This window comes from Myxocyprinus asiaticus, chromosome 4 (genome assembly GCF_019703515.2).
Source record: "Myxocyprinus asiaticus isolate MX2 ecotype Aquarium Trade chromosome 4, UBuf_Myxa_2, whole genome shotgun sequence".
Classification (NCBI taxonomy): Eukaryota; Metazoa; Chordata; class Actinopteri; order Cypriniformes; family Catostomidae; genus Myxocyprinus; species Myxocyprinus asiaticus.
Window position 1 is genome coordinate 43,682,141 of NC_059347.1, and position 12,937 is coordinate 43,695,077.

At 36.0% G+C, this 12,937-nt stretch overlaps 1 protein-coding gene across 2 annotated transcripts in view; it reads right to left on the reverse strand.

Annotated features, from left to right (window-relative positions):
• Positions 1 to 12,937, reverse strand: part of LOC127433615 (transient receptor potential cation channel subfamily M member 3-like) — a 217,087-nt gene that overhangs the window by 13,523 nt on the left and 190,627 nt on the right. For both annotated transcript variants that reach the window (XM_051685663.1, XM_051685668.1), the window contains exons 19-23: positions 11,645 to 11,773; positions 10,967 to 11,218; positions 10,608 to 10,782; positions 3,560 to 3,710; positions 3,093 to 3,286 (exon numbers count right to left, since the gene is read on the reverse strand). In XM_051685663.1, coding sequence (XP_051541623.1) covers positions 3,093 to 3,286; positions 3,560 to 3,710; positions 10,608 to 10,782; positions 10,967 to 11,218; positions 11,645 to 11,773 — 901 coding nt within the window. The remainder of the gene's footprint in view (positions 1 to 3,092; positions 3,287 to 3,559; positions 3,711 to 10,607; positions 10,783 to 10,966; positions 11,219 to 11,644; positions 11,774 to 12,937) is intronic.

A 12,937-nucleotide genomic window follows, 5' to 3' on the forward strand; every position in this document is an offset into this window, starting at 1 on the left:
GATGCACTGTGTGTTCTGACACCTTTCTATCATGGCCAGCATTACGTTTTTCAGAAATTTGTGCTACAGTAGCTCTTCTGTGGGATCGGACCAGACGGGCTAACCTTCGCGCCCCACACGCATCAATGAGCCTTGGGCGCCCATGACCCTGTCGTCGGTTCACCAGTTGTCCTACCTTGGACCAATTTTGGAAGGTACTAACCACTGCATATCGGGAACACCCCACAAGACCTGCCGTTTTGGAGATGCTCTGACCCAGTCGTCTAGCTATCACAATTTGGCCCTTGTCAAAGTCGCTCAGATCCTTACACTTGCCCATTTTGCTTCCAACACATGAAATTCAAGAGCTGACTGTTCACTTGCTGCGTAATATATCCCACCGCTTGACAGGTGGCACTGTAATGAGATAATCGATGTTATTCACTTCACCTATCAGTGGTTTTAATGTTGTGGCTGATCAGTGTATGTCTTCTTAAATAATCTGTTTTTGTCAAACGCAGACTGCGGAGACTGCCTATTGATTTCATAGCAATTTTTTTCAACACCTATTTTATCCTCTGAAAAAGTTTACAATTGCTTTTCAATGACCAAAATATATTAAGACAATTTATAAAATTTCCCAATGTCTTTGATAAACTCTGAAAGATGCCAGAAAGGTATGTTTAAGTTGCACTTAACGGACTTGAAAGTTCAAAGCTCTTGTTAATTTATGAATGTTTTTACGAACTACTTAGATAACGATGCTTTTGGAAACGCGACTTAAAAAATGTGTTAATTTTAACATGAAAAACTTAAAGACAAAATATTTCTAAATTATAATTGCACTTCAAACAAAACGAAAATATAATCACAATAATGAGAAATTAAATCCTATATTTTGAACTACCCAAATCCAAACATTTTAAACTCTTCAACTTCTTTCACCAGCAATTGTAAATATAAGCATGATTATAACTGAAAAATAAACCATGGCCTCTATAAAGTTTAACACAAATCTCATACATTTTTGTTTCATAAAATGGCTCCAAAAGAGATTGTCTGGCCGGGACATAATTCTCCACTATATTTTCAGAATTAAGTTGTTGTGTGTTGAGCTGCGCCTCACGCAGTCCCAAAAATAGAGCCCAGAGTCTTCTTCACTCTTCCAAAGAATGTGTCTGATCAACTTATTTTCACCAATAAAGTGTACGATTATTTCAGAAATGAAGACATTCTCCATGCACATACACGCAGAGTAAAAAAAAAAAAGTGTAAGACATTTTGACTGTCTTTCAAACCTTTAAAAAGTGCCTAATGAACACGGAATAAACCTTAACCCTTTGTAAAATATCATATAATATGAAACACAAATAATAGCATAAAAAACTTTTAAAATAGTTTGTATTGGTTTTTATTGAACCAAGCCTCTTTTACGTCGGGTAAAAATATTCAAGAACGTCAACGTCTTTTAATATAGCTATATTTGACTATTAATCATGACTAAATATCAGTAAACAGCTGGACAATAATTAAATGGTTCAGCCCAACCTTTGCTGAAAGATTTACAATTGTCAGGTGTTTTTAATCATAGTCTCTCTGGGGTTACAGCCACACTGACAAGTTCTGTCAATGAAATTTCTGACAAACATATATGAGGTGTTGTATTATTATTGTAATTATTATTCTGTTAACAACAACTTGGAAATATTCACATCGTGAGGATAAGAAGACATTTCTATTTAAAACATAGGCTAATGCTGACGAAAATATGACAAGAAATAAATAACACTGCAAGATAATGTACTGACAGTGTTTTAGAAGCAGAAAAGCCTTGTTAAATAAAACCTTGTCAAATGATCCAGTCATAGTATTTTGAGGAGACGGGGCATCTGAGCTATGGGAAATGAAGAGCTGAACACGATAAACTAAAGCGCTTGGTAGGTTAATCACTTTTTTTCAAATGCATCCTATATATATGACATTAATAAGCTACATTAACAACAACGTAAATATAATATTGTAACATACATCTGCACAGAATGAAGTGAATTCACAGCTGAACTTGAACTAGGTGCATAAAACCTTGTGAATAGGCTGGTGCCATAACAATGAAAAGTATTTTAAAAAGGGAAATAATCAATATCTCTAACATAAAGAATGACAAAACAGTCTCAAAGGATCTAATACTTCATTATACTGATTGTATGCTATTATTTCACAAATTTATTTCAGGTTTTCCCAGGTTTAATAAGATGTTACGTTCACATGCACTTCACCACCGCTGTTGGGCGGTTGTCACGGTGATCCTAGCAGCCCTATGCCCATGCCCCAACCCTATGCTCGTGCCCAGGGGAGGCATGCACACGCTCTGCCCTTGGTGGGTACACTTCTGTTTGAATTTTGCTTTGCAATTTAACTGGAAAGGAGCGCGAGCTAATCTACAGCGGAGCGGGTAGTTGAGCGGGCAAATTGGTGCATGAGAACATTGCCAGCTGTCAATCAATGTCATTGATAATAGCTTCAACTAGTACTCATTATAACAAACTCCAGTGCTGAATTTTCACTTATTATAATAAACACAAACGAAATGGAAACTCCTGCTCAAGAACTGGAGATATTTCTTCCACATTAGACACATTCCTGACGAAAGCTATTTCAAAAAGTGGTGGAGACATGTCCCACCCATAAATGATGCCCTTGTATATATATATATATATATATATATATATATATATATATATATATATATAGTTTTGAAACGTCATGAGGGTCAAAAAATTCTCACAGGATTTTCATTTTTGAACTTTCTCTTGAAGTCGGTAAGATTTGCACATCATAACAGTTTGAGTCATTTCTGTTTTCCTTTTAATTTCTCTTTTTGTTTCATGGTCAAATTTGGCTGTGTTAATAATAATCTTACCAAATTTAAAAGAAATACCTAACTCTAATGATGTGCCGATGTAACCATGTTTGTCAAAGCAAGGTATCAAAGAGAATCTTTAAGTTGGCATGAGTTGCTTTCATTGTCATTAGCTGCAGATCATAGAAAAACAAATGACTCCAACTGTCATTTCGAGGCTTTCGGTGTGTTGCAACAGAATTTTATGACTCACTCAGCCCATAGTCACGCTCATCCTCATCGTGCTTCCTCCAGCGACAGCAGAGGTGTTTGAGGACCATTGTTATGTGGCTGAAGATGATAAGTGGAGGAGGAAGAACAGGACGTTCATGGAAGGTCATTATCAGTTGGTACCTCTGGAACTTCCAGACCTGATTGGAGATGGACTTCACTTCAAAGAATGTGTTGCTGTTACAACCAAAGACAATATTAGCACACAGTTATTATTATGTTTTTCTCTATAGTCTCATACCCACAGACAACTGGAAAGAACTTTTCAAAATAGCATGCTCCAATCAAATTTCCGGGTGCACAGGCTTTTAACAGTACTTTAATCAGTACAACAGGGTACTTTTTGGTACTCTTTTTAAGTGATGAATTTCGTCATTGACAGGTTTTTGGTAACCTAATCTGACCACTATTTAGAAAACCACACACAATATAAATAATAATTTAACTTACTTGAAGACAGCTATTAGCAAATTAACCAGTAGGATGTTGGCCACCAGCAGGTAGCAGGCCATGATGGCAGGGACAATCCACGCTCCAGTCTTGCAGGGTGGGAGAGTTATAATGACTCCATCTTCTGTGGTGATGTTCTGTCCACATGGAGCTGTAAAAAAAACAGAACTGAGAACTGTGAGGGAAGGTGCTGTCAAATCAAATGTGGACAAGCTGTTAGACAAAACCCATAGACTTTAATTCCTATAAAAATTGCAACAGAATAGACAATCTCTTACACCCTTTCTGACATGCTGCAGTTAATGAAAGCAATCAAAATTGGGTTGTGGATAAAACTTGAATGGAAAGGCTGTATGCACCGATATGTGGATTACAAATATATTAGAAATATATTCCATATGTAAAAATTGCATCCCCAATATATTTCAACATATGCAATGTTTAAAATATATTGATAGTAAATGTACAGCAGTCTTTTAGATGGTTGCTTGTAGTGCAGGTTAGAATGAATTGAGAATACATCATACGTTTTTCCAAATGGGATGGTTCAGTTGCTGTAGCTTTTAAGGAGAGGAAAGTCAGTCAGGTTCATAATAATTTACATATTTGTGTAAACTTCATTTACTGGTTTCAATACTGAGAATCACATTCAGGAGCCCAAAGTGAGAGAACTGAAGTAACATGAGTTAAGTATTAAAATCGAAATTCTTTTGCCTTTTCAATTTCAAATGTATTCTTTCAAAAACTCTGACAACTGAACCAAGTGAAAAAACTCATACTGATGAGAGTCAAATGCATCTTTTTGTTTAAATGATGTATAACTGATATGAGATGGTCTTTTCAATTACACTGAATGTTTGGAACATATTTGAAGTGGCGTAAATGGGCACTGGTGTGCATGCTCTGTTACATATGCTTTTCACTTAAAGGATTCATTCACCCCCAAATTTTAATTCTGTTATTCTTTACTGTACCTCATTTTAATTTGCTTCCAAACAAAGTATGACTTTCTTTTTTCCGTAGAACATAAAAGGAGAAACTTTGAAGTATGTACTGGCCGTTTTTTTCCATGCAATTCTGACGAACGGGGACTGGAGCTTTCAAGCTTCATAAAGGCTCAAAGGTATTATCAAATTCCTTTGTAATTCCTAAAACAAAGACACAATGGCTTCAGAAGACTTGTCTATAAAGGATAAGTAGTAATCGGAAGACTTTTATATAACACATTTGTTGTTATCTTATAGTCATAATTCTATTTAATTGCATGAAAAAAAGACAGTTTATTCTTTCAATTTTTTTCTTTTGTGTTCCATAGAAACAAGAAGTCACACAGGTTTTGAACTATATGAGGGTGAGTACATTTTTGGGTGGATACTCCTTTATTTACAGCCTAGGGTATTTTCCTCTAGTAAGTTTTAATTTGACATTCTGAGGTGAAATGAGTGGGAATTACACAGACTGTACATAATATTCACAGTAATGGGACCTAGCTGGCGTTGGGAGATTCATGATGGTGTCTTTGGCATTATCCAAGATTCAAGTTTCCATGATAGGGTTTTAAAAACTGTGATGGGATCTAAATCATTTTGCCATATCACCTTAACACATTGTACCCCCCACCACGGAAACCTGGCGATAAGCCTTGCAGTGCCGTGCAGGGGTGTCATACAATCAATGACCATCAGGGGGCAGAGATGAGGCGATGGCGTGATGGTGAAATTAGAATGGTTCTGGTGACAGAGATAAATCTAACATAATTTATATATTAGAAATTGCCTATATGAGATGGACCACTGTTACGCCCAGTTCCTTGAAAGCGAATGTAATTTTCGACCAGCCAGAGTTTTTCATTCACTTTGTGCTGTAGCTTCCTACTATTCACATCTGAAACAAAGAACGAAAGCGTTATTTCAGCTCTCTTGTTTTTGGGCCATCCACCACTCAGCAAACCCACACACGCAAACAACTTATGCACTTACACACACACTTATGCAAACATATTGCATTCCCCTCAAACACAAGTCCTCATGACTGCAGCTTTTGTATATGAGGCATTGCCAAATTTGGAGTGTTTGCATATCAGATATTTAGATGAAATCTGGCCCAAGTTCACCCACAGCAGTCTTATCAAAAGTGATGTAAAATACCCCTTTACATGATTTTTAATTTTGTGCTTTAACAACTAAATTAGCAAACGTTTCCAATTTCCCCCATAGTATATTTGAGCATCATCTTGTACGTGCTAGCTAAACTCATAACTCATTAACTGTTTTACAGTTTTGAGTTAATGAGTTTATAGGTAAACAGGTAAGGTTTTACAGGTTGGAGGCTTCACAAACTTTCTATTCACTCCCACTTACTATGTGCTCTACTTTAAGGCTCAGTTAAAGCTATGTTTTTTTCATCTCCAGCTCTGGGCATGAATAATACAAGTAAACGTCAAAACAAAGCTCAAATCAAATCACAAATTCTGTAAGCTAAGCAACCCATAAAAAATATACTGTTAATAATAATGTTTATTTTGGAATATGTCAGTGTTTTTCTGATTCAGACTGTTGCTGCTGATTTTTTATGTGCAGTCTGACACTTGCATCTTAAAACCATTTTAAAACAGCAGCATTGATCCACATCCTCCTGTAATGACAATATAAGTGCAACCATTTACAGAATATGACACCATTTTAAGAGTGTAGACACAACAATAAACCATGAAAAAAGTCTCCTATTGATCCAAACTAAATGTTTCATCCACTGTTAAATGCAAAATCAGACCAGATGCCATTTTTGACAGCTCTCCACATTCTTTTATACAAGCTGAACATTTAAGGAATAGTTCCCACAAAAATTAAAATTCTTTAATTATTTACTAATGCCTTCCCAGATTTATTTATTTATTTTTCTTTTACTTTTTTTCATCTGCAGAACACAAATTAAGATTTTTAGAAGAAACCACTAGAAGACTCCAGTGGTTAAATCTCCTGAAGCGATAAGATAGTTGTGAGTGAGAATGAGAAATGATCAATATTTAAGTAATTTTTTTACTATAAATCTCCACCATAAACCAGCCCCATCCCGTAGGTGGCAATATGCACCAAGAATGCTAATCTCCAAAAACAAAAGAAGAAGAATGTGGAAGTAAAAGTAAAAGTGGAGATTTATGGTAAAGAAAAGACTAAAATATTTCTCACCCACACCTATCATATCGCTTCTGACGACATGGATTAAACCACTAAAGTCATATGGATTACCTTTATGCTGACTTTATGTGATATTTGGAGATTCAAAGTTCTGGCCACCATTCACTTGATTTGTGAGGATCTACAGAGCTGAGATATTCTTCTAAAAATCTTCATTTGTGTTCTGCAGAAGAACGCAAGTCATACACATCTGGGATGGCATGATGGTGAGAAAATGATGAGAGAATTTTCATTTTTGGGTGAACTAACCCTTTAATCATGAAGCGTAAAGACTGAGTGTGTAAGGATGCTTACACAAAAAAAAAAAAAAAAGCAGAAAGCTCTGATGGAGCATTTGACGGATAGGAATGTGTGCATTTTGAGGGTGTGGAAAGAGCTGTGCCAGTTTGAAATGAAGCAGGAATACAGTGAATTGGTTTTCCGAAAGCAAAACTAGACCCACCTCTCTGAGATTCTCATTGGTCAACGGATACCCACGTCACAGTACATTGCTGCAAAAGTTAAAATATTCTAAACTTTTGGTCATAGAGATGGAATGCCACTTTGGCAAACACTTGCATGTTTTCCAGCCTAATATTATGACAATTGCATGCCTGTGGTGAGATTTTGGCAAAATTATATTACGTAGTTCATTACACATCGCAGCAGTTCTGAGCTGAAATGTCTACTGTGAGGTGCTAAAACAGATAAGCTTTTTAAGGTTAATGCTCTAGAGTTTTTAATCAACAAAACCTTCCAAACTCCCTACCCTAAATCTTAAACCTAAACTTAATCAATTGCAGAGGTGGGCAGTAACTACATTTACTCCGTTACATTTACTTGAGTAACATTTTGGGAAAAATTAGTAGGTTTAAATGTGGGTACTTTTTACTGTCACTCAAATAAAATTCTAATGAAAAAATTTACATTTACTTCGTTACAATGGGCAGTGTTCCTGTCGTTACATTATTGGATTTAATTTTAATGAATGCGTAATTTACTGAGAGATTATTGAATGGGACTTTTATAACAGCGGAAGTTCACACAGCTGCGAGTCCATCACTGCTGCAGCATCATGCTCTTCTAACTAAGTGAAACACTCTCTTAGCTCTGCACAGTGAAAAAAGAATAGTTTCGTCATGCAACACCAAGTCAAGTGGATATTTCAAGATTAAAATTGCAGTTCCAAGTTAAGGCAGCATGCTGAGGTAAGTTGTGGCTCTAAATGATAATGCAGGCTTTTCTGTGTCATGGTGATGGTAATTTTCAGGGTGATTCTGTAAATATGGGCTCTTGTGACATCAGTTTTTAAGTGTACATTTTTAAATCTGCAGCAATATATCAGTGCGCTTTGTCCCACGTCCCGCAAGCAGTATTTACGCATTTACCACGCTCCCTCGTGGGGGTACTGGAAACTATTGCAGCTACTTCGGGCTGATTAACTGTATAAATCCATGTAAACATCCATGTTAAGTGTAAATGCCTTTTGCTCTGCCGAACGTGTAATTGACAACTGGAGCGTGAACAGACAGCATTTCTGCACGTGGTGCCCTATGCAGGCTGCATACTCTGTGTTTAGGGAGCGGTGGTACTGTGTACAGAACTAATGATCTAAATTCTTTTGACACTGAAAACTGTAACTACACTGAACTAACAACTAAAAGCTATGAAATAGTGAAAGTAGGCATTAATAAAACATGATCTTGCTTTGGTTTACATTTCAGCATTATATATAATGTCCCTGTGGGACATTGTTCACGTTTTCACTGTAATAATTACTAGAAAGGCTTCAAAACCTCTCTTCTTATTGACAAATTCATCCAGATCTGACAAGAGCCCTTAAAGGGATATTTCACCCAAAAAATTAAAAAAAAAAAAATTCTCTCATCATTTACTCACCCTCATGCCATCACAGATGTGTAAGACTTTCTTTCATCTGCTGAACTCAAATGAAGATTTTTAAAATAATTTCTCAGCTTCTTTAGTCCATACAATGCAAGTGAATGGGTGCCAACATTTTAAAGCTAAAAAATAAATCACATAAGTCTGCATAAAAGTAATCCATAAGACTCCAGTGGTTAAATCAATATCTTCAGAAGTGATGTGATGGGTGTGGATGAGAAACAGATCACTTTCACATTCTTCTTTTGTTTTGGTGATTCACATTCTTCTCTGCATATCGCTGCATATCACATCCCCTGCTGGGCTGGGAGAAGAACTTCTAGCAAAATATTACTTAAATATTGATCTGTTTCTCACCCACACCTATCATATAACTTCTGAAGTTATGGATTTACATCGTATGGATTACTTTTATGGTGTCTGCATTTGCTTTTTGAAGCATCAGCATTTTGGCACCTATTCACTTGCATTGTAATGACCTACAGAGCTGAAATATTCTTCTAAAAATCATAATTTGTGTTCTGCAGAAAAAAGGAAGTCATACACATCTGGGATGGTATAAGGGTGAGTAAATGATGAGAGAATTTTCATTTTTGGGTGAACTACCCCTTTACAGTGATAGCTCAGCCATAATTTAATATTACGTCATCATTTCCCTATCCTCATGTTGTTCCAAACCCGTGTGACACTTTGTATTCTTTGGAACACAAAATATGTTGGACAGAATGTTAGAGACTGACAGTCTCAGTCACCATTCACTTTCAAAATATATAAAAACAACAACAACAACAACAACAACAACAACAAAAAAAAAACATTAAATGTGACCAAGGCTAACATTCTGTCTAAAATCTCCTTACTGTGTTGCATGGAAGAAGAAGCCATATGGGTTTGGAACAACATGATGGTGAAAGATGACAGAATTTCCATTAATAATAATAATAAAAATAATAATTCTGTAATACATGTTAAATGTGTATTATGTAATGGAAGGTAGGGAGTTAACGTCCATTATGTCATTTGTGAAAGTAACAAATTACTCACTACTTGATTACTCTTTTAATTGGATACTTTCTTACTCTAACTCAAGTAATTATTTATGTAAGCACTTTTACTTCTACTTGAGTAATAATTTTTTTTAAGTAATTGTACTTTTACTTGAGTACAGTTTTTGGCTACTCTACCCTCCTCTGATCAATAGTGTCATAAAAAGCAAATGTGAGATGAAAAATAGATGTTTTAAGGGTTAATGCTCTATCGAGTTTTAATTCAACTAAAGAAACCTACCCATCATTAAAGCAAATATGAAATGAAAACCGCAATTGTAACCACAACATTTTGTGCTGCTTCTATGACACTTTTAAATCACGTGTTGACTCTTCAGGACTCCAGTTCTTTGAATGGCAACTGCAATGCTCAGTTGATCATCAGTTGAGCTACCGCACAATTTCATTACAATCAAACAAGCTTTAGTTAATTTTAGTAAATTTAGTTGATTATGTAATGCAAACAGTAAAATGTTTCACCTTACAAGTCATGTGCAATAGTAAAAGTGTTTTGATATAAGACAGCATTGTGTGAGGAACAGGGTGAAAATAAATGTTTATGAACTAATAATCTGCCATTTTACTTGTGATTTTTGCAATGGGGAATAAAAGTAGTTGTTTTAGTGGCTCTAATATTTTATTTACGGGCAAAATAAAACTCATTTTAATTAAAGCTTACATACAACAAATACATAAACATAATTAAGCAAATTATGTACAGTAGGTATAGTAACACAATTCTATTAGACTAGGTTGGTTGTTTTTTTTTTTGAAAAACGCACCATATCATCTGAAATAAATGGATATGCAGCATTCTCTGATGCAGTGTGAACTCTAGTGTGTAGGCACCTAAATTGGCAGCATACCCAGAGTCTTTCACTAATACCTCAGAAAGGTTAAATATTAGTAAGAAGCCAGCCTTACGGTCAATTTGGTCAGCAAACACCTCTCCATAGATCATCCAGTATGGCATGAAGAAGATATTGCGTGCCAGCATCCAGGATGGGTCTTCATTGGGATTGAGGATGGCCTGTCGTGCCACCCCGAAACTCATCAGCACAACCAACATGATGATCACAAAATACATCATGTCAATCATCTACATTCATCCCGGATTATTGAAGAAGGTGAAAAGGAAAGGAAAGAGAGAGTGTTAGAGTCAATGTTAGGATATTAAGTCATTTCTGTAAAAGCATAATTTGTCTGTTGCATTCTTTTTCATTTAGAGGCGTGTTTTTTGTATTCAGAGTTTATTATTAAACTGAATGATCAGTGCCCCTCACCATCTTGCCTATCATCATGACATATGGACCCAGATATTTGTTCACTCCGAAGATGTCAAGCAGGCGTATGTACCAATAAATGATATTGACACAGTAGATGACCCTTCCATAGCTCATCAGGGGCGGGTCTTGTAGGCGGAGCACCATCCCAATGGAGAATATGAGGATGGCCATGAGGTCAGTGACGTTCCAGTATTCCTGTAACCACACTTTGACCTTCTGCAGGAGCTTCCCTGGCTCTGACATGAGGATCTAAGAGACAGGTACAACAATACAGGTACAGAAGTATGGTGACAGCCTTGATGTTGGACAAATGAACTTTCCAAGCCAATTGTAAACCAGGGACAGACACAAACTTCATGAAGCAAAAGTGTTTGTGTTGACTGAATTCCAGAAGAGGGCTATTTCACTAAAGGAGCAACATTTTTCTCCTGAAGTCTCCTCAATGGTAAATACAATTGTGAAGGTTGCTAAAATGCTTTTAACATATTTTTTAACTGAACAGCAGCCGTGACATTATATAAGAATTTAATTCATAGATAATAATAATAAATATCAATAAATCATGTTCCCCCCACACCTCAGGGATCGAAGTGTCAGGAAAGAAGAGAGATTTTACAGTAAAAAGGAGATTCCTAGGAATTAGTACTGAGAAAGCAAAAATATTTTCTCTCTCACCTCTCTCATCTTTTCGATGCCATTGGTGAAGACATAGGCAATAACAATCCACTCCTGGGGAGAGGGCCACAGGTCCATCTTCACCAACACAATATAGTTGAAGAGCATCAAGTAACCTACATAGGCCAACTGTGAGAATACAAAGACAACATCACGATTAGGTTAATAAAAAAAATAAATAAAATAAAATACTCTTTTCCTTGTTTCAGCTCAAACAGTAAACAGTGTCTGTTAAATTCACTATACTGTATATTCTACCTATGGTTATGTTACATACTTTCCTTTTCACACAAGCATGTGTGAAATCTTTCAAAATCACGTTGCACTGAGAACACTGTCAGGCTAATATTTGTAGGGTTACACTTAAGATTTTCAGAACAGGACGCACTGTTCATTTTTATTTAGAACAAAGCAAAAAGTGTCTGCAGATGGTTCTGCGGAAAAAGGAAAGATTTTTCTGCAGCATCAACATAAAAAACACCAGAGTTCTCACTGCCGTTTCAGGGTAATGCTCTTTTTTCTGTAAACAAATTCTGGTTTTATGAGAACAGTAGAAATATTGATATACTGTACACTCTTACAAGTGCAGCACAGAAATACGGCTCAGTCTAAACATTACAACGTGACTGTGAGATGGGAAAGAGAGAGTGTAAAAGCAAAGAGAAAAAAGAGAAGGAGAAAAAAGAGAGAGTAAATAACACACACAGCACACAGAGCAGAATTGTTCATCTTTAGGAGCCTAAAGATTTTTCAGATTCATGGCCTATATTTAAAACATAGATGAGGCTAACTAAAAATAAAAAAACTTTGCCGGATTTGATCTATTCTTGCCAGCATTTGAACATTTCTCTCCCCCTAGACCTGATATGGATTTCTCCACTTTATTCTCAACTGAAAGATTTCATGGGACATTTTCCTGAAGAATTCACTCACATGGTACTGTATATTTCTAACACTTTATGTCCACTGGCGCAGAAAAAAACCTGCTTAATGTCGCCCAAAATGCCAGAGGTCTGCTGCTTGGGGGTGTGTCTGTAAAATGTACAGTAAGTGTTTGTCTTTTATTATGATCTGTGATTGCTTTCAATACACAATCAAATTGATCATCATATATGCATGACTGCAGTATAAGAAAAAATGCTAACTTTATTCCTGAATGCATGAAGATTAAATATGGTGTGATTTTATACACTTTTGAAACATGTTTTGCCAAGGTACAATAAAAGCTGCATTTGCAATATGATTATGATCTGAGATTGTCAGCCACTCTGTGTTTTCAACCTCTCATGTGCA